The 22,914-nt window shown below is 38.4% G+C and overlaps 1 protein-coding gene across 2 annotated transcripts in view; it reads left to right on the top strand.

The window, feature by feature from the left end:
* Positions 1-22,914, top strand: part of ADK (adenosine kinase) — a 298,411-nt gene that overhangs the window by 259,052 nt on the left and 16,445 nt on the right. For both annotated transcript variants that reach the window (XM_054207000.1, XM_054207001.1), the window contains exon 10: positions 20,683-20,769. In XM_054207000.1, coding sequence (XP_054062975.1) covers positions 20,683-20,769 — 87 coding nt within the window. The remainder of the gene's footprint in view (positions 1-20,682; positions 20,770-22,914) is intronic.

Genomic DNA, 22,914 nt, shown 5'->3' with positions numbered 1-22,914 from the left:
TTCCCCATTTTCCCCATGGAAAGGTCTCTGCTCTCTGGCAGCAGTGCGGAGCAGCGTTACTGTGAGCCTTGGGAGTAGAAGTGAATGCCTTGGATCGGGCCGCATTCTGTGAAGAGACAGAGCTGAATGGGCACCACCCCCTTCTTTCTCTTCCCCCTGCCCACACATGGCAGGGTGAGATGGGCAACGCTGAGGCTGTAAGAGCATCCTTAACAGAGAGAGCTCCGTTTCCTCTCTCAAAGCCTCTGCATGCTGTCCAGGACAAGGCAGCCGTGGGGCCAGGCTGAGAGGGGCTGGGTTACGAGAGGAGGAGTGCACCTCTTCCGTGAGTTGTGTGCAGTTGAATGGGGGATCAGGTAATGGAAATAATGAGGGGATACACTTTGATACAGCTCTGGCTGGAAGGAAAGGAAAAAGATGGATAAAAGGGGTTGTTGCAGGTTTCCAGCTCATTCGTGAAAGGGCACAGAATTATACATCCTGTACATTACGGAAATTAGATGTGGATTTTTATGTTTTTTTGTGGGATGAAGAAGGCCAGATACAGCTAATTGTTGCATGTGGAGAGCACTGTAGCAAGAGTTGTTGATTCCTGGACATTCCAGAGAACGGAAGTATCAACAGGTATTTGAGGAGTAGAGCGTAGGGCAGAGAGGCACAGTTTGTTACCAAAAGGAAAGACAGATTGACCAAAATGTTCTGAGAATATAGCTCTTTCAGATGAGGGAGAGAGCTTAGATTGAGACAGCGAAAACGTCTGCTTCCTCCAAAATTCTGGCCCAGACGGACTGCAAAGATGTTTAGTCGTCCTATGAATTGATGCAGTTTACACAACATTGTTTTAATGCCCACCAAAAACACTGGTGGCTCATCTCAAATGGACCACGAGCTGCAGGCACGGATTGCCAGGCAACTTAGAGGTCCATGTAACTGGAGCAGATCATGAAAACGGTGAGAAGCACTAACTGCATCCCAATCTAAGCCATTCCCATTTGTCAGTCCACTTTCTGTGGCTGTCTGAATTATTTGTGTTTTCAGAGGAAAAATTTCTGTCTCTTTATCATGAAGCGCATTGGGTCTTTCTACTGTCTGTTCATATCTCCTCTGTCACAGTACTCCGGCCCCAAGGCCCCTTTTCTCTCCCTTTCCTTCCTGTTCTCTGTCAGTAAGAATAATTGCAAAGAAGAGGCAAGCTCAAATTCAAGCTGAGTGTGATCAGTGTGTTTTATAGGGAAGGAAAGGAGTGTTTAGGATTGGCACGCAGGAGCTATGGCAGATGAGATGTTGACTAAATTGTCAGCTTCTAATAAGACTCCACAGAGCATGTGCAAATGATCGTTGTCTGAAGTTTTCATGTCATGAAATCACAGAATGGTTTGGGTTGAAGGGACCTTTAAAGGTCATCTAGTCCAACCCCCCTGCAATGAGCAGGGACATCTTCCGCTAGATCAGGTTGCTCAGAGCCCTGTCCACCCTGACCTTGAATGTTTCCAGGGATGGGGCATCTGCCACCTCTCTGGGCAACCTGAGGTGCATTTTTTGATGAAGTCAATTTTTATCTATTTACTGAAGAACTTGAAGGCATTGGATCTTCTCAGTGACCCTAAGAGTTAGCATTGACAGAAACCTCGTAATTTTCTCTAGCATCGGTCCCCAACATGACTGAATTTTGATAAAACTCTCTTGAAAAAACATAGCCTGTGAGAGACACCTGTGACGAAACCTTTCAGTACAGAGGATTATGGCTTGGGAAAGGTACTGGTAACTGAAGATAGGGTCTATGGACTTGCTTACCAGAAAAGTTTATTTGAGGAACGGTATTGGTTTGATTCCTTGTGTGGATGCTCCTCCTCCATACTGGGAATTCCTTGGCTATCAAGACTCCGATCCCACTACCACAGCTTTATTCCATCATATCCCTCTTCCCAGGCCTGAGATTCTGGATTTGACTGAGGGTTCTTGAATTTATGGGATACATTCACTTCATGTTTCAATACTTTTTTCCATAACCACAAAAAAATACATATGCTGGGAAAGGGAGGAGAGTTAATGAACACGTGCAATCTCCTGATTTCAGCAGCTGGAGCTTTTAAAGAAACGCACCAAAAATCGCAAGCTCTGGCAAGAACCTATATATTATATCTATATGTGTGCTATAACATTTGTCAGAATCAAATGCTGTGAAAGCTATCCCTTTTACAGAGTTGCTCATAACATTTTTAAACAAATTACTTTTAGTCAGATACATTTTATGACTGGTCTTGGCCCAAAGGGAAATCTCTGGAAAGTCTGAGCAAAATCAGTTCAGCAATGGAAAAACATACTTTTATATTGAAATATTTGCATAATTCAAAAACAGCTGAAGCTACAAACTTTAAACTTGGCTTGTTTTATAGCTTTAGTAGAGGAAAGAAAAACAATCCAAATTTAAAGAAAATCACTTCAGCATTTTTCAAGTTATGAATGATGAAATCTGGCATGTTCAGGCGTGAACGTAGAATTTTCCATTCTTTTTTCCCCCCAGTGTTTGCAAGACCACCTCTGTTAAGGGCACATTTGTAATAACCTCATTTGTTAGAATATGGCAGAAAATGGATTTTTTTAAGGATTCAAGCATTAAAGCCACCTTAGTTAGGGCTTAGTAACCACTTACATCTTCTTCAGTTTGTGGGATACGTTACTTGAGAATATTTCAGGAAATGCATTAGCAGTGCTCGCAAATGTGGTAGAATGAGAAACATTCCCCTTCAAAATTTCTTAGCGCACCTACCACATAGTACATATTGAAATAGTTTTGTGAATTTCTACTTGTTATTATTACTTGTTATTTAGTCTATTCCATAAGTTAAACATCATGTGTAATATAGCCAAATTAATATGTTACAACAAAACTTGCAACGTTACTAAATTTTAAAGCCTGCCTACCAAGCTTTTGATGTTGAAATAATACTAGGCATTGCCTCTACCTGTTACCTGAAACAGGATACTGAGCTAAATGCATATTGGTGTCACCCACTGCAACCATTCTTAAGGTAATATATGCAGATATGTTCATAAATTAAAAGTTTATATGTTTGGATAGAACCCAAACCTCATCTAAATGAAAATAACAACAAAGGTATGGATAGTATGGTTTTATGAATGATGAAGCTTCTTTTACTTTGTAAGAACATGTGAGATCTTAAATATTTTAGAAGGAGAGTTTTTAAACTGCTTGTTTTAGAAGGGTTGTCAAAATTGTGGAAACGAGGGAGATTTTAAGAGCCATTCTTAAATCATAATGGCATGATGCGGTATGCTTTTGGGGGGAATAAAAGGACTGATGTTCAAGCATACGACTTTAAACAGAGGTCAGGAGGTTTTCTTTGTCACGTTGTGTTGCAATCATAGACCAGCATGTTACCTTGTAAGCCTATCTATAAAACATAGAAGTATTTATTACTATTGACACTGTTGACGCTTTGTGGTGGGCCTGTCTGCAGCTCCTTTCTCTGTAAGATACTGAGTATTGTGTCTTCTCCTCTAAGAAGCAAGAAAAAGTGTAATTTTTTTCCTTACTTCTCGCAAGCTTTCATGCGTAGCCTTCCAGACAGGAAAACCTTGAGCAGCTCTTTTTATCAGTCAGCCTTCCTGTGTGTTTGCACAAACAAATGTAGTGTCTTGGACCTAGGGAAACAGTAGTTGGGTTATATTACAGTGTGTACTCTTTTTCACAGGATTACACACTTTCAATCTTCCCTATCCATTTATATTCACAAATGGAAAGAAAAGTTTAAAAAAACAAAAATGGATTTTGGAAAAAAGGGAAATGTTATTCCATTAATGGCATAAAAAAATGAGCTAGAAAGCCCAATAGAATTATTTTTAGTTTAGTTGTGACTTAGAAAACCACAAAACCTAAATTAATAATGAAGATTTGTTGATAGGGATTAATGAATAGCAAAGCTGGTAATACCTTTTTGTAACTGAGACCATTCATGATTTCATGCTGTGTGGGAGAGGAGGTCTGAGCATTTTATTAGACAGCTGAAACACATTATTAAAACCTAAGTTCCTGGTTACCAGTATCTTAGCTGGACTTAAAAGTGTATCAACTATTGCATCTCAAATAATGTATATACATATATGTAAAAATATATAGATGGATGTATGTGATGTGTATGTGTTTCAGTAATTTCACATTGATTTAAAAAAGGGTATATTTTCTAGTCTAACATGTTAATGCACCAGTTTAGCTCAGAAATCGAGTGAAGCTGGTAAATCACATTTTTGTGTATAATCACTGGTAGTAAGGAATTTTCAAGGCAAAACTGTGCCTCTTATTAAACCTAGCCTGAATTTCAGGTGCTACAATGAATTTACATTCTGGCATTCCAAGGAAAAATTACCCCTTTAAGCTGTGAAAAATGCATGTTTGTTGAAGGGCAGTAAGTATGGGCCCCCATCCCATTCCTTAGGATGAGGCAGCATTTCCTCTTGCACAGAAGAGTTCCTACATTTGTTTCTCAAACACAAACATGTGGATTTATGAAGTCAAGTTTTGTACGATATTTCTAAAAAACATTCTTGGAGGCATAACTGTTAATATACAAATCCACTGCTTAGGTGGTAGAAATTATCTGATGCTGGAGAGGCAACACTGAAAGAGTGGGAGCAAGACTAAGGCAGACCAAAGGTCGGACTAACCTGGTATCTGCAAAAGTGTACAGTAGCGGGTACCTGTAAAAGAGGATAAAACCAGAACAATTCTATAGTGGTACTTCCATGTTACACTCTCCTAGCTTCCAGCAATCTGTAGCTTGGCAATTTCTGCACTAGAGACGTTGTCTTTGTGCTTAATAGTCCAAAATAGGGTTTTACCATACATAATGTCTTGTGATAGAGAGTGTCACAGACTCTGTGTTATGTAAAGAAATGCCTCCTCTTATTTATTTGGATTCAGCCGCTTAAGAATGTCACCGGCTATCTCCTGCTGCTTGTATTGCACGGCCAGTCCGTAATCATTCCATATACAATATCTTGTTACTTTTGATTTTGCAGAACTCTTGCTTATCTCCCTTTCTCTAGTCTTTTTTCCAGACTCTTCCTATTCTGTTTATTTGTTCTTTGTTTGCTCTGTAATTCTGACACCCTGGCCCACCCTCTACTACGCCTTTTTTCATGTCTGCCATACGCTTTGTGAATGAGAGACCCGAATGTTCAAGTGCCTGAGTAGTTTACAAAGTGGTTTAATTCTGTTGTCTCCTTTGTTCTGTATTCCTCTCTTAATAATTCCTAACATTTTGTTTGCTTTTCTTGCTGCCACTGATGATTGTTCTGACATTTTCGTAGAATTACCTGTTGTAACTTCAAATGTTCTTTATGGTGTGGTAATAGGTAGTTTAGAGCCCATCACTGTGTATTTAAACCTAGACTTTTTATCTGCGCCTTTTTTACATAGATTGACATTTTATAGCCCATTAGTGTGAGACACTTTTGCAATTTTTCACACTCAAATTTTGTTTTTACTATCCCAAATGAGTCTAAATGTATCACAAGAAGATGGCGCAGAGTACACTGAAGAGCTCCTCTCAGAAATGGTATGTAGAGCCTGGAGGTGCTACCTGTAACACATAGGCACAGTTAACATCAAGACTGGACCTAGGCAGGGGGATTTAATCTTTTAAACCACTGGAGCCCTGTCTTGGTTGACTCTGTAGAGCAAAGTTGAATGAATTTACAGTAAGATATCGATTCAGGTACCATTAAGTCTCAAATGGACAATTTTGTTCAGGAAAGAAAGTAGCTTAGTACACTCTAGCTTAATTTTTTTTTTTTTTTTTGAGAAATGAGGCCTTCCCTATATGATATTATTCTTCAATTAGAGCATCCACATGGGATTAATTTATCGTAAATTTCTGATGCCTCTTGCTACATGGCTGTAATACTTCAAGGTGACCTGAGTAAGTTGTGAGGTGGTTCATATAGAAGAAGTCACATCGGCACGATATTATTTTTTTTGCTCAAACCATGAAGCAACAGAACAATCTACCAGAAATTCTGAGAAGAAAGAATTGCAGTAATTAAGCCTTCTGGTTACCAAGGCAAGCCCCTGCTGTTCTGGGCAGTCATGGAAGGAATGAGGGTTCAGCTTACTCATTCTGTGGCTACGTAGTCCTCAGAGCACGAGAGACTGAGACTTGGCTCCCTGGCATTTTTAAACTGATAGGAAAGTCAGAAATCACTGGCTCCTCCTAGGACACATATTTCCATCCCCTACTTTTCCCCTATACTGCCAGCACTTCTCTGCCTGCACCGGGAACCAGTTCATCAGTCTGCACCAACTGGCACAAACCTGCCCTGGTAAGGTCTTGAGCTCTCTGAAGCAGCTTGTTGCAGGGTCCAGATGAGTTCTGGTGCCAGCATGGGAGCAGAGAACGCAGCACTGGTGGCAGCAGGAAACAAGGATGAGGCTATAGCATCTGCAAACTAGAGCGGCTGAAGTTGCTGTGGAGCCTCACTCCAAGACATAAAACATGTTTTATTTTGAATTTCCATCTAGTAGTTCCAAAGTTGGAAGAAAAGTTGCTCCAGGATCAGCTGGTAATATAGAATTATGTCTGCAAAGCAAAGAGTAAGGGGACAGAGCCATGAATATACAGTCAGAGGGGAAACGATCTTTTTGACATCTCATATGCTGAAAACCACCAATTTTATCATAGGACTATATTAAAAGAATGAGGAGGCAGCAGAATCACTGGAACTGGAACAGAAGCACTGGAACTAATGACAGCCTCCAAATTTAATTTGTGCTTTTCACGTCTACATAGAATTGATGCAACTTTGTCAAGGTTATCCCCTGTTTTCTGAAAATGACGCCTACCCCTCTGCATGTACACCAGACATGAAATTCTGATGACTTTTAGTTCTTCAACAGCTATTTTTGCAGCTACAATGTTATGTCAGTCTAAATATATCTTTCTGACTTTTTGAACAAACTGAAGAAAATACAAAACTACAGTATTCTGTTTCACATAAAATAATTATCCTATAAACTTTTTATTAAATTTATGCTTTAAGCTTAAAAATTCAGCATTTTCCTTTTCTATACTTGCATTCTGTGTTGCTGCAATATTCAGTATTGGATGCTACCCATTTCTTCTTCAAAGCATATGCTTTAACGAGTTGAAATCTGAAACCCGTGCTTTAAAGGTTTACAGTGCATAGGATTCTCCCCTCCCAACACTTAGGTTCAAATCATACTAACAGGGTGGCTATTTTATGAAATCAATCAGATAGTAATTTTTTAACCAATGATTTTTAAGAAATATATTTTCTCTTTACCCTAATTTGGTGTGATTTTTTTTTTCATTGTAAGAAATTAAGTGTATGGCTTGTTCAGCAGGTTTCATAATAGATCAATAATTTGCTGGCCTAACTTTTTTTTTCCTGTGGAGATGTGGGAAGATCAATGTCGATAGTGCCCTAGGTCATGATCAATACTTCTAATAAAACTTCCTTTTTTTTCTTTTTCTTTTTTTTACCTTTGTACCTTTATACAGTTTTGCTTTTATTAATGAGCTTTTCCTTTAGTTTCAGACCATTAATGGTTTTCAGATAATGTCATACTGCCCAAGGTCAAGGCCAGTTTGAACTTATAACTCTGCTTATCAGTGATTAAATCTATTGGATGGGCTTAGATGTGTTAGAAGACATAAGAGTTTGAAGCACTACTTTCTAGAGGCTCAAAGTTAAAACAAAACAAAACCTCAACCTTTTGGGAGGATAACACATTAAGGCTTTTTTTTTTTTTCATTTCCTTCTTAAACAAATAACATGGATCTCATACTGGTGTTAACATCACAAGTAACTCCTGTGGCCCTGACTGCTCTTCAATTAAAGATATTAAATGCTCCGTATTGAGTTTTATAATGGTATATTGCTCATTTTGCAAAACCAGTTTGGAGTAAGATAATGTATCTTTTGTTCATTGCTGAGATTCTGAATGGGAGGGTAGCAACTTATCAAAGTATGTGTTATCAGCTGGAGTGCTTGCAGAGAATGTGATATTATTGTCTCTGGGGCTCAACCCAGTGTCTTTTGAAATCAATGGAAAGATCTCATTAACTTCATTGGATATCGATTATGGCCATGGAGAACTTAAAACATTCATGAATATTAATGGTTTATACTGATCCATGTGTCTTTTTGCGTGTTGTACCTTGTCTGCAACCTCCGATTCAATTTTTGTACTCTACCTAGAGGTTATACAAAAAGCGAACTTTATGCATGCTGAAAGATTTGATAACACATTTTACCTTAAGGTATCTTCTTTCTTGTCTGTTACAAATGAGGCACATAAAGAACTGGACCCTTTGACCACTGGCACCTAGGCAGAATATCTTCTGTGGATCTTTTTTTTCCATTATTTTGGCAGTTTTAACCTTTTTTTTATTAGGCAGCAGTTCACTTCAAAACAAATCATCACAGAGGAGTTTGACAGCAGAATCTCTACTCAGAAGCTGCCCTACAGACTCTGATAGCCTATCATCTTTAATTTACAGATTTTATTTCCCATCTTGTGATTACAGTTGAATGAACATTGTAGGAAAGTTTAAATTGTAGCTATCCATGTCATGCTTTTGCCATAAATGATGGAACTTAGGTTTTCAAGCCTCTAATCTGCACCAGCTCAGATAGTCACTATAAAATAATTGCACAGAATGGAAGGAGAGTAAAATGTGGGTATGTATGGTGACCCTGCACAAAAATTAACGGCAGGAACTGACCCTTTGATTAGAAGTTTCTCTGCTGTTGCAGCATCCAGTTGCAGGCAATAGAAGTTGTGGGAAATAGGTGGCTGAATGGAAGACAAATCCTTAGCTGCAGGAGGGACAGAGCAGAGATCCTGGCTAGTGGAAAAAGTGGACAAAGGGGAGGGTTGAATGAGTCCTGCTTTGCTTGACTTTGGGGATTGGGATTCACTTGTGTAAGACAACAAAACATCTAGAGTTAACACTGGGGAGGGCGGGAGAGGGAGGTTAATTGGATCTCTCAAAAATAGTTAATTGTCTAAAAGTGGAATTGTGAGATTTTATGATTAATTTGTCCACAGTAGATATTACAGATAAAGGAAAGTGGAAGTGGTCTAAATGCCGTATCTGAAAAGTAGGCCATGCATGTTACTCGTATACCAATGTCCTGGCCTTGACACACCTGAGCATGATGTGGAATATGAAGTGGCAGTTTAGATATAAACCTCTGGATACCACAAAAATAATGTTTATGTAGTTGATCGTGTTTGAATGAAAGTAGGCTCTGGTTTACTTTCACCATAGCTGTTTTCTTTGTTATGAATAATAAAGGCAGTAAAGTAAGCAGACCTGACTTAAAGTATATACAGACAGCATATTTAGTGTATACAGTAAACATGAAATATTTTTATATTGTTAGGTTTTGGCTATACCTACTGAATGATATGATCCTAGTGTTTGTTTAAAAAGAATACATAGAGTCGTCCAAAACCAGATTTAAAGTTGGGAAGGCTGCTTAGGTTTGGTTCTGTTTGCTGTAGCCTGCTACCCTGAGCCCCCCACCGCCCTCCTAATCCGTCCAGAGTCCTCTGCCTGCCCCAGTGATTAGCAGTCAAAACTAAATCAGAGAGGAGTCTATGGGACCAAATATTTATGTCCCTTGTAATCTGACACTGTGATATTGTACTGTGAACCTGAAAAGATGCCAGGCCATGCATTGTGGCTAATAGCAATTGATCACGAATGAAACTGCAGAACTCTACTCCAAATTGTTGGCTTTATAAATTCGATAATAAGTACATTTCCTGACAGAATATAAAAGTGCAGTAAACTGTGCATGCCCTCTCCTTCCTCCCCACCTGTCCAATTGCAGAATGCTGTTTGTACAGTATATTGTTGTTGCTGACAACTGAATAAGAATTTTTAGGAGCAGTTGGCTATCAAATGATGGCAAATTTAAAGGTTATGCAAATTGTGCCAGTACAGCCCAGCTTGTTTCAGACCTCTTTTCTCTATTATCATATCAATTGAGTCAGCTTATAGTAGACAAAGCAAGGTTATGGGAACCACCTAGAGCATCATGCACCATTAAACATCAATGCAGCATACATGAACATCTGCAACAACGATCTTATTAACAGAGGGTATAACGGAAGGCAATAAACAGCTTTCTTAGTCACTTAATTGTAAAAAATTTAATAACCTAATACTTGCATTATTTATCAACAGCAAGTTGGTAAAAAATTGTGCAGTTGTGGTGGATTAGATTACAATTCCTATTGCACAAAGTAAATTACTACAAAAATATGAAAATCCATTTGTGAGCAGCTAAACACTGTAGTTAGTAGAGTGGTAAAAATGCAATTTTCTTTTAATCTCTGCTTCATCGTGGAATAGAAGTATCTGCTTTTTGCATTGACATTTTTATATTTGGCTAAAAACAAATATAAAAAACCTAAAGGTTGTTTTTGGATTTCCTGCATAACTAGACAGTTTAAACGTTTTAAAAATCAAGGGAGAGTTGTGAAAGAATACAGAAACCATTAAGTCATCTTTGTGTGTGCAACCAAAACAGATGTTTGGAGAAACAAAGCAAAGCGTGTTAGATGTTCACACTGGATATGTATTGTGTGTTGGCTTCTGGGGCAGTCACCACACTGGTCTAGAAGATGAGATCTCAAATGGCACAGGGAAATGAATACAGAAATTAATATATGTTAGGAAAAGATGATAAAGAGAAACGAGGTTTAGTTCTTCAAGGCCAAGCCAAACTGCTAGTTATAGGCTAGGGTTGGAGCACGCCCTGTGCTGGAATCAGGTAAATTGGTAGGGAGTGACAGCCCTTCTCTCCTTGGAGACTGGGGTTACTGGTGGATTCCCTGATTTTAGTTAACAGGGAATTGGAAGCCTCCTCGTAAAAGGTTGGAGCTACAGAAGGAAAGCACCGCTCTTCCAATTTCAGCCTGAATGCGCAAAATGTACAGGCGTTGAAGAATAAAATCAGAAAAAGGAAATAAGAGACTGGATGAGTAAAACAATACAGGCTCAAAGGGTGAGTTTGACAAGTGCATTCAGCAGAAAAACCTGCTCCAAACGTTAGTCTGCTCCCGAGCAGATTTGTTCCTTCCTGGCGCCCTCTGCTCCCGCCTCTGCTGCCACCGAGTAGCAGCTATCGGGTCAGATTTGTATTTATATGGAAAAAGAATGAAGCCTTCTAAGTTGTTGTTGGCATAGAAATCCAGATTGTGGTGGGATCATTGGCTATAATCAGCCTCCAGGTCACCAGCAGCCCCCTTCACTCGCTTCTGTAATCAATAGGAATCAACAACCAACAGAGAAGGATGCAGGGAGAGAGGGTGAATGGAAAGACAGTAAGCAGCAAAGATGAGTAAAAGCTTGGTACAGGTATAAATTTGTCAAGTTGAGAGTTACAGAAGTTAATGTTGTTTCCATAAAAAAAGGAAGGTTTTTCCTCCAAAATGTTAAATTGAAAGTCTTCATTTTATTTTTCTAATCTGGATTTGTTTCCTGTAGGAAAAGATGGCAAAAAAGAAGGCAGCATGACTAAATAACCATTGACTATATGTTTTTTACTGAAATTATTCTAAAAGGGACAAATAACAAGCATTTTCCAATTTTTTTCCAGATTTTTAGTTACAGTTCAAATGATCCCACTCTGTAGGCTAACCAGAGCTTTTTTCCTGTGTATCTAACTGGTTTTTAAAGCAGTATCTGCTTCTTGCCTTTCTTCCTAACTTTTCATAACTTAATTATATCAGCAGTGTCCACATTTTATTTTTACCTATCTATTTGCTTGCTTAACAAATTGGTTTTTCAGATTGGAAACTCTTTACAGCAGGAACATTTTTTGGGGAGGGGTTTCTCCTTCTAATATATATCTTGGTGTTCACTTTGACAATAACAAGACTACAAATTAGGTTTAAAGGATCATAAGTTGAACTTGGCTACACGTCAATTAAAATTTGATGATTTTTAATATGTTTTATTGCCTATAAGATGAAGATCAATGCATTGTTTTGGTTTTTTAGGTTGAAATAGCTTAAAACTGAATGAATCAGCAATTTAATAGTACAGAAATAAAACTTTAAAGAAAAGTAACTGAGTGACAGGCGATGGCAGGAGTTTGACAAGGTTCCGCAGAGATAGAGGCTGGAAATTTTTAATTTGTCTGCTAGGTTAGTTATTTTGGTTTTGTCAAGCAGCCTGTTCTTATAGCATTGGGGCTTACTTTAAATGACAGTAGTGCATGCATTGTAAAACATGCTGTATTACCTTTATGAGTGCCAATATCCTACTGCCATGCTTAAAAAGGCTTGTTACACAAACATCTGATTCAAGAGCTCTTGCCAGAAAATGTTTGTCAAAACTGCTATTATAATAACTGTATCCAAATTAGTTTAGTTCACCATGTAGTCGATATTGTATAAATTCAGGTTTGCATAATTTACGTTAAAATGTATGTGAAATTATTTTAAGAGGTGGTAGATTAACCATCCTGCTTAAAGCAATGGTTAGGTATTACGTTTAAGCCAATTAAGTGATACCACAGAGATCATAGTTTGGGATATTTAGTTATCTAAGAAATGAGCTGCAACTAATGTAGGGGGAAAATAAACTTCATTTTGGGCCAAATTCTCTTTCTAGAAAGACCGACATAACACTTAAAGAATTCCACTAAAAATAGTAGAGTTGCTCTGTTTTTAACTGGCGTTTTAAGAGCAGAATGATTTCTCATTGAGGTCAGAACAAATTTCGGCCTCCGCTGCAGTGGCATCTTCTAATAGATTAAAACCTGCAAAAGCTGAGAAAATTCATTCAGCAAGCATGTTTCATTCTTCAAAAATAAATACGTAGTCTAGGGAGATCATCATTAAAGGCAACAGAATTTGCAAATACAGCATGAGAAGAAAAAAACAATTGTAAAAATTATAGATCTGATCTCTGAGTTAAAAGGATGAAAAATTAAAATTTCTACATGTAATTTGGGTATTTAAAGACAATCCTGCAGAATTTCTATAGTATACCTACTTCAGTAATGTCCAACATTCAATTGATTTTTTTTTTTTAAGGAGAAATATATATATATATATGTATACCATTAACTTATTTTTAGTGATGTTTCTAGGGAAGGCTGTCTCTTTCATTCTGATGGACTGATTGTATTTATGAAACTAAATATAAATTCTCCCAGAAGAAAAAGCTCCTTCAGAACTGCTCTGTAGTGACCTAATGCTCACTCCTTCTCTTTTCAGTCTTACTGATGCTCAAGTAAAACAGAAATGCCTTGGGCCCATTTCTGCCTCCACTGACGACCCATGCTTCTCAGATTATCAAGTAGCATAAACAAAGCTGTCATGTAACGTGGCATTTATTTAAATGATGTGATTTCTGTGTTCACCACTCTGAAACTGAGGTATAGCTAAGAAAGCTTGCAAGTTTTGACAGGTGTGTTGCCCCGCTAGGGCAATATGCTTAATGTATAAAAAATGTGAGGCATAATACAGTTTTTGTCCTGCTCAAAATCAAATTATAATGTGTTTTTCACCCTTTTTTTTTTTTTCAGCCAATGCCCTGATAAGCTTTTGCGTAGAATTGCTCTGACCTTATTATATGTCAATATTTGTCAGAAAATTCTCACATAAGACAGTGTTTGGATGGTCCAGCTAGGCAGTGATTTAAAATGTGTCTGTAGAATACCATGAAATGGAGTACAAAAATACGTGCACTCCTGGTAGTGTGTGGGTCAGTGCAAACAGTGAGGGAAGTGCACGCTCTACTTTGTGAGCTGAAAGATGCTTCATTTTTGCACGATCCCCATAGCCAAGTTTCAGAAGGTTGAAGAGTGAGCTAGGGCATATCTGTCAGTGTAATTGGACATACATATGTGATGTATTCTTTACATTATACATTGAAATTCCAACTGTGATCACTTACGGTTTGTTTTCGATTCTTGAGCTACCTATTTATGGATAGAAATAGATTTGTCTGAATTTCCCATTCCCATATATAGCTCAAAAACTAATAGGTTGCAGGGGGATTGGTTTAGTTTTTCACTTGTAAGGGTCAAATATGTTGTACAGTGGACAAACCAAATCACGTAGGATTTACAGTGCAGGAAGAGGGTTCTACATTTGTTAGTATCCAGGGCCAGATCCGGTTCTGTTTGGCTGGTGTGGCTGGGCTCAGGGCAGTAGGGCTCCACTGGTGTAAATCTGGCGTTACGCAAAGGGGATCAATGCCCTGTGTTCTCCATAGACACCGGGACCATGCAATTCACGGGCTTCGTTTGTTGTAACCCATCTCCTCCATCTTCAGGACTGATTTTGATCTGAACTCTTCACCGTAATTCCAGGATGGTCATTGTGTTGAATCAGTGAAACATCTGCAAAAGCTTTGAGCTTCTCTTAATTTTGGTGCCTATTGGCTTCACACCCTTTGCCTTTCCTGAGTCCTCAACCCCTTTCCTGGTGCAGAGGGAGATCACAGGAACAGGATTTATCTCTGAACACTACCTTATGTCTTCGGCAGCCGCGCCGAGTTAGAGGAGTGCATTTTCTGGCAGTTCAGTGGGCGCAGTTTCAGCTCCCTCTGAAATCTGTGCCTAGCGGGCAAATGGCAATACTCTTGTGTGCTCGGAAAGGCTTTTTCAACAGAGTTCATTGCCATTCTAAACCTTAAACATTGTGACACATGCCAGAAAAATTCAGCAGCTTGCTCTTTAGGGCAGTTTTTCCATATATGTATGCATATATTTAAAAAAAAAGAAAAGTTATATTAGCACCAAACTGAAGCAAAACTAGTATTTTCTGTTGACCTCTTGCTTCCCCATCTTTTGCACACAGTCGTAGTGTTTTGGTTACTTGTGCAAACAAGAATTCTTTACTATGAGAAATAAAGTAGAGCTTCAACCCATGGCACTGGCAGTGATGATATAGAAAATGCTGACATTAAGTGGCTCCCACACCTTCTATAAAGTAAACAAAACACATTTGGCCATATAGAAGCCATTCACAAGTCATTAGTTGATGCTCTTACATTTTTTACAATTGTTGTAACTAGGTACAGAGTTCTGAGTCTGATCTTATGCTGGTATAAATCAAGAGTTATTTCAAAGGTGAGGCGTTGAATTAACAGGAGTACAGACAGAATCAGATGTAGGTTCAGAGGATGTACTCTGGGTGCAAAAATAGTGTTTAATTTTACATCATTGCTAATAGCTGATGTGTATGAGTGTATGAGTTCCTTTGGAGGAACCTTCTTCCCCTATTAACTCTAATCCTATGAATCACACTTTAGTTAGATGCTATGAATATGCCTTCTGAATAAAAATACTCTTGACTAGATAATGGGATGATGTGTATGTCTGGGGAGAGCTATAAAGGGAAGGAGAGTCTCATTGGACATCTTTGGATTGACTTTACCTCCTAGGAGAGAGGGAAAATGGGGTCTGCACACTCTCATTTCCCCTACAGATATCTATAGGACCATGGGTAGAGCCACAGAAGAGTCAAAGTCTTTGGCATCGTATTCCTCCTCTTTTTCTACTGAAAATTAACTAGCTGCCTCTGAGGGACAGTTCTTTGCATCCTGGCCAACAGAGCTGTAAGGATTTACTTTTGCTTAGCAAGCTGTGAGGAGAATTTTAGCCTAATTACGCTATTTGGGTCTTTTATTATGGAAATAAATTAGTATTTGTATTAATTAATTGTATCATAGCAGAGGCATAAATGAGAAGTACTCCACAAGTTGTTTAGGGTAGCATTGTTTGTTATAGGCTTAACTTCTTCTGTATTACTAGTTATAAAGTTTTCTCAGTTACACGTTGAATTCATTAGCATACAGCATCATTTGTTGTGTACCATTAAAATATTAGATTAGAAAGAGCCCAAAGCATGTGGCTGACTTGCATCTTGCTCGTTATACTGCTTAACTCCATTGACTTGCAAGAAATAAATTCCTTATTTTTCTGACGAGCCCTACATAGCTCCAGCAGCAGGCCAAACAATGCACAGACCTAGGTGGAGGAGGAGAGGAGATGTTGGCATGCAAAATGGGGCAAACTTAACATGCACACAGAAAGTGCCAGGGGGCCTGGAGTCTTCATCCGGTACAGCTATCTGAAAGTCCCAGCCTGAAAATGCAGGATCTCGTTCTGTTTGCTTTGAAATGACAGGTTGAATCAGCACTGCCAGGTTTGAAATCCATCATCACTGGAAGTCTTAAAGGATTTCTAACCGGGGCTTGAGCGCACAGTGCCCGGCGGCGCCTGGCCTTGTAACTTTGGGCAGTGCTGTGCCCATACGGTGGGAGAACTGCTGTATCTATTTGATTTACGTTATCAAGTGCAGTATCTTTGTGTGAAGTACAACAACAGCATTTTTTACTGTAGAAAAAAAACAGGAGAAAATGTTGTTATACCAACAATTGGTAAAGATGTATTAATGTGCTGAAAAAGGTGCAGAGACATAGAGCCTGTAGCCTTCTGGGTTTTCCCTTCTGGAGAGAGGTAAGAGCTCAGAATCATCCTGACTGACATGGGCCAGTTCCAAATACTTTTCTCATTACTTCTTACCTTATAGCTGCCCAGAGACATTTATAGGTTTTGAGTTCAGGTTTCTATGTTCTGTTAAGTTCTTCCTGTCTCTTTTTTTTTTTTTCCTGCTTTCTTTTTATCTGTTTTTGGCCCCTGATCTAAAGAAAATTAGAGAGGATGAAGGTGGGGAGGAGATGGGACAGAATTCTGTTTCACAGTTGTTCCTTTTTTTTACAAGTTAAAGCTCACAAAAGAAACATGAATGTGTCTCCATCTTGTAAGCATCTGTACTACCACTGCCAGCCCATGGATCAAAAGCTTATTTGAGGAAATAGCTAGACGTTTTTGTATATATTTTAGGGTTCCCTTCTTCCTTTTATTTTATTTTAATACAAAATTAAGGACACTCCAACATGTTGCCCATAAGAGTTCTGTTACAGGTAATTAAATGTAAGTTTACACATTTAATCTACTTTTAAGAGCAAGAGAGACTGGTAAATGACCCAGTTAAGGAAAGTACTCAGCCTAATTGGATGTAATGATTGCTTGCTGGTGTTTATTACTGTACTAAGAGTAGACGCGTAGTCTGTGATTCTAATTTGGTTTAAAGACAGACCTGTAGTATTTGCAGCTACCATCCGAGTTCGATTGTTTCAGTTAACGTCATGAAACGGGCTTGTGTTCATTTGGGAGCTTAAATGTATTAGAGTGGAAGGAGCACTGTTTTTTCAATTATTATGGCTCTCCAATTATTATCTCTCCAGACTGTTTTACCTACAAAAATATCTTCAGCTAGATGTGCTAGTGCATATATTTGCCTGAGGAAAATAAAGATAGATTTTGCATCTTTATGTACATAATGCAACAAATTAACAATAACTAAATTTACCAATGAGCTGATTTGTTCTGATTTATCTGTGAATATTGTCTTCAGCCTATGAAATCACCACATTAATGGTTGATTTTTATTATTTCTATAGCATACTAAAAGAGTTGAGTTCCTCACTAATGTAAAATCATTGAGAGCGCCGAATCCCCAAATTTTAAATTTCATTAATGCTTATTACTAAAACTTCCCTAATTATAGACACTTCATTGCAATTTGAACTCACAATTCTGGTCTTCTAGGAAATGATATCCAAGTGGAATGTGCTGTATTCCAGGGTTTTTACCATAGAAGATATTTGCTGCTTAAAAATAGAACACTGGATTTTATGCCCAGAGGAGCAGTACTTGGACTTCAAAACACTTACGTAATTATTCTTTATTTCATAAGCTCTCAGAATGATAAATGAAATCAGAACTGACTTTGAAAAGCAAGGCCACTGATGACCAGTGCACTTAGCCAAGGTGTCTCTATGTTTGCTGTGATGGATTTGGGAGTTTTATAACATAATAGATCACACACAGAACTGAAGTTAAAGCAACATTAAAGTCACAATAGCAAGGATATTCAGGATGGAGACTTCTGCTGTCTTAATTCACCCTGTTGTGCCTAGTTGTTACAAAACACGGATCACTGAGAGATGCTAGCTATTTTTATGGTATTGCACAGTCATAGCAAGATAAATTAATGGCAACTTTAATTTTAACTGACTTCATTTTTTGTGAACGGGAAAAAAAAAAGCCACCCACACCTCACTATTATTTCGTTGTATCTTTCAATATATCTTATTGTTAACTATAGTTTAGTAGACTCTACTATGCTAGTAGAAGTTCTCCTAAGGTCAAGGAAAGACAATTTGTCTATTGGATATGTGCAGATGGTAATACCTTTATAAAGTAGTATGTGCTGCAAAGCCATGCTAGCTGCTTCTGAAACTTCAGTACTTCGAAATATGAGATTATTGTTCCTCTTGAAAATACATAAAGTTGTAGAGACAGAATGTATGACCCAGGTAGGGATGGAAGACTGCGATCAGAACAAAAAAAGATTGTTCTCGTACCAGCTGAATTCCTTGATGTGTTTGGGGTTTTAGTTTCCATTACTTAGAATTGCATCTACTGCAGAAAGAATAGAGTAAGAGCTCATAGTGCGATACTTACCCGCAAGTACTAGAGGGAGCTGAGGGAAGGAATCAGGATGCAGGAGGAAAAGAAAGGAGAAAGATGGTGGTGAGAACTTTCAGTTGTGTTAGTTTGCTTGAATGGAGTCTTCTTTGATGCCAAGCCCCATTTACAGCATTTGAAATATAATGTCTGTGCCCAAACACATACATTTGTATGCATACGCCAGCGCCTACTGTGTATTTAACATAAAACATCTGTGTGTGCCCATGCACACTTGGGAAGGGAGCAGGCTAGTTTATTACAATGTGTCTTCAACAGAGTTGTCACTTAGTTCATTGTTTTAGTATTATCTAGAGCAAATCACATATACCTTCCTATGAAATGGATGAATACACTTTGCTCAGCTGGCAGAGTTTAATGTAAGACCTCTCTTTCTTGATTTCAAATGAATCCTGTTAAAATTACTAAAAAACATTGCTCTAGAAGACTATCTTAAGAGCACAGCACAGCACTGAAGCACTTTTCTAAATAGCTTTCTTAACAGGATAGAGTCGGATGCACTGGGAACTGACTGAAACCTGTTCTTTAATTGGAATATTCATCTTATGTTTTTCATTACCCTTTTTCCTTTGCCTCTCATGGATGGTTGTTGCTAATGCTCCCCTCCCCTCCCCTCCTGGTGGGCCAGCCAACAGTTCCCTCTGGAGGCAGCATCATTATATCTGCCTGGTTCACTTAGTAGCAGATGGTGAAGAGCAGTAGAGCTGATACACTGCATTTCACAGAAACCAGGATCCTTCTGGTACCTCTGCAGCACACACAGACTTGCCTGATTTGAGACTGTGAATTCTTTATGTGCCTCCCAAACTAGGCTTCCTTGTTTGCTACTGTCTGCGTCAGTGTAAGGGTGGGTTTTGTGATCTGCTCTGTTGCTGGACAGTGAAGAAACTACTCATCTCCAGCAGTAAGCTGCTGGAGGATCTATTTCCCTTTTTATTTCTATTTTTACCAAAAATTAAAAGAAAACAGCTCCGATGGTTTTCATTTTCACTGGTTGACAGGCTTTTCTTCCCCCTCCCCTTTTTTTAATTCCTGCTGTCTGCCAAAGGACAATCTGTTTGCTCTGAGACAGTTTAATGCATACTGACTACCAGAGGCAGAACTTCCATTGGCTCTGTTACAGGGGTAATTTACACTTTAACAAGGTATTGTGACAAGGTGGTAATTATATTTTTATCACGTCATTATGACATTACCACCTGGAAAGCCATAGCTGATTAATTAGTGGCATATATTAAATTTATAACCCTAGAACTCTAAAGTTATCATACCTAAGTGGTGTAATTATGTTGAACTGTGGCATGGCAGTGAATTGGAGGTGAAGGTGCTGGGTATCCACCTATTGCAATAGGTTTAACGAGTGCCAGTAGAGGGCAGGGAGCTGCAGAGAAGGAAATGTTTTGGTTTTTTTTAAAAAAGAAATACTAAGGAAGAGGGTGAAGTCATTGAAATCTTGAAAGCAAATCTAGTCAGATGGCAAGTTGCAAGGCTTCTTACATATGTGTGTTTTTTAAAAAGATGTCATTTGAGAGCACTTTGATTTACACTAGTTCCTGCTTTTTATTTCACAGCTTTATTTCAGTTAGCTCATGTGCATTTTGGTTTTTACAATGCAGCAATTTCTGTCGAACTTTTGGAAGCTTGGACTGGCCATTCTGGAGGCTACATCACCTCTCTGCAACTAATAGGAAGCACTGGTTTTGGCAGGATCGATTTTTCTTAGTCTTGTCCATATGCCCACGTGTTTTGTGTTGTTCCTCCTGATTTACTTTTTTTCTCTTGCCCTTAATATTAGGATATAAAGAAAAGAAATTAAGCTGGAAGCAATTAATGAAAATGTCCACAACAAATAGCTTGATCGAATGTTTTCCTGTATCCCTACGCAGTAAATACAGACAGAATTATAAACCAAGTCTGTTTTTATCCAAATTGTCGTGCTAAATGTCAGAGCTCAGGTTTTGAATTGTTTTGATTTTCATTGTTTTTTGTGCTTTTCAGAGTCATATTTGCAAGTAACTCACATTTTATTCTCCCCTTCCACTATAGAAAATGAAGTGACTACCTTCCCTGTGTTGGTGAGTGATCAGAGTGAAATTGTGGATACCAATGGAGCTGGAGATGCATTTGTTGGAGGTATTTCTTACTTCTTTCTCTTGTTTGGAGATTATTCTGTTATTCTCTCTGTATCAAGTCTACCATTTTTTCATTCAGCTGTCCTTCAGAATGAGCTCCATTCTTTTAGAGCTTTTCTCTGCACCCGGAAGTTATATGATTTAATTAAGTTCTGATTTTCAAAGGGAAAGTGTGTTCTATTACTTTAAAAATAATATGCTGTTATGCTGTACTCTGGTCTTTTTCATGAGATTAATTGTATCTGTCAGGCTGTTGCATAAACAAGCTGCATCAAGTACTATATAGTGTACAGAAATCCCTCCTGGCTTAAATGTTAACACATTGTTGTTCTTTAAAACAGGTTGTAGTGAATATTAAACAGTATGTTAATAAGTGAGCATAATGTCTTCTGATCATGTCAATTTTGGTGGAACATCTGCTTCCAATACAATTATTTGGACATCGGAAAAGAACACAAAGGGTTAATTTGTTAAAACAAACCCAGAAAATATCTGGCATTGCTTAACATCCATTTGCAAACTTACTATTTTTTTTGGCACAAGCTCTAAGGAAAAAAGAGGATGTTTTGTCTATGCCTGTTTTAAAAAATGATTCAATATAAGCCAAAAACCAATCTAATCCAAAAGTTCTGTCATTCATTGTAACCTTCATACATGTAGTTCTGTGATGCACTATTGCATCCTGAAGGCTCTCATATCCAGTACGTGGTAGCTGTAAGGAGTTCTTAGTCACTAATTTACTAGAAACATTACCAAAGAGACTTTATAAATAGAAATGCAGGGCTCAATCTTGTAGCTATGAAGGGAATAACAAGCAGTGTGTTACCAAATTAAAGCTTCAGGATTGTGTCCTGCTTCAAGACAGAGAAAGTATTCAACATAAGCTTAATCTTAAGCATGTGAGTAATTCCGTCCTTATTTAATACATCACTTAAACCAATGATAAATTTTCAGCGTATGCTTAAATCTGGCTGAAACCAGGAATGTTATTACTCATTGCTTTGGTGCTTTCATGAATCAAAAAGGGCAGAAATAAAGGGAAACACATTAGGTCATATTATTCATACACCTTTTAGTGCACACTTGTCAATCTCTATTGTTCCTAAATCACAAACAAGACTAAATTTGAACCAGTAAGTAACAGTGACTATAATGTAAATAAGATCTTTAAGTGCTTGTCCTAGTATACATGTGCTCTGTGTATCAGCTGTGCCAGTAAGCTGCTGTCCTTGTGAAAAAAAAAAAAAAAAGAGAAAAGATCTTGCCAATTTTGTTTTAGATCCTGAAAATAAAATAATACCAGGTAGGGCCCAGGTGGGCAATACAGCAGACACCAACCAAGCTTTGCCTCAGCAGGGAGCAGCTTTTCATCTGTTTGCCATGTTAATCTCAGGTTGTATTTATTCTCATGTCTTCAGATTTTAGGCACTGAAATCAGCACTTTTTTAATAATCCTACTTGTGTTTTTTCATAGTTTAGCTGCAGGAAGACTATTGCAACTACATAATCAGGCTTTAAGACCTGCCTGGTCTCTCATAACCCTTCCTCTTTAAGTTGTATCCTTTTCCCCAGTACTGCCATAGCTGCTGTTTTTCTGTAGAAGGGCTAAAACGTTGACTTTAGTAATTATTCAGAACATCCTGAATGGAAAGGCTGATATAAGCCACATCAGACTATTCCAAACTGCTGCCTTCCACCGGCAGTGGAAGGAGTTCAGGCACATTCTGTCAGGCTGGTCTTGGATCAGTCGTGAGATTCCTTTCTCCAAGGAGAAAAATGATGTGGGAAGTGCTGAACTCTGTTGGGAAGGAAGGAAAGAAAATAGTTCTTCTAAAAGATCAACTCCCCTTTGTCGTTCTAAGTCTGTTGAGGTAACATGTCTGGATACAACAAGCTTCAATGTATTTGGGGTAATCTTAACAAAGGTCCTGTATGACTGTTTATGGACGTGTATTATTTTCCTCAGTTCCTCCACAAATAGCACTGAGGCATCAGATGTTTTTTGTATGAAGCACAAGTGCAATGCAGTGCAGTCCAGTGGTAGCGCGGCAGTGTCCAGGTCTCTCTTGCTGCCCAGGAAAGAAAGGACCACAGCTGTTTGTCCCTCTGTAATGGAAGCTGGCTCAGCAGTTGCCCATCTGTCTGA

Source organism: Rissa tridactyla, chromosome 6 (assembly GCF_028500815.1).
Source record: "Rissa tridactyla isolate bRisTri1 chromosome 6, bRisTri1.patW.cur.20221130, whole genome shotgun sequence".
NCBI classification, from domain to species: Eukaryota; Metazoa; Chordata; class Aves; order Charadriiformes; family Laridae; genus Rissa; species Rissa tridactyla.
Note: the sequence above shows the minus strand (reverse complement) of the source record. Positions and strands in the feature narration are given on the sequence as shown.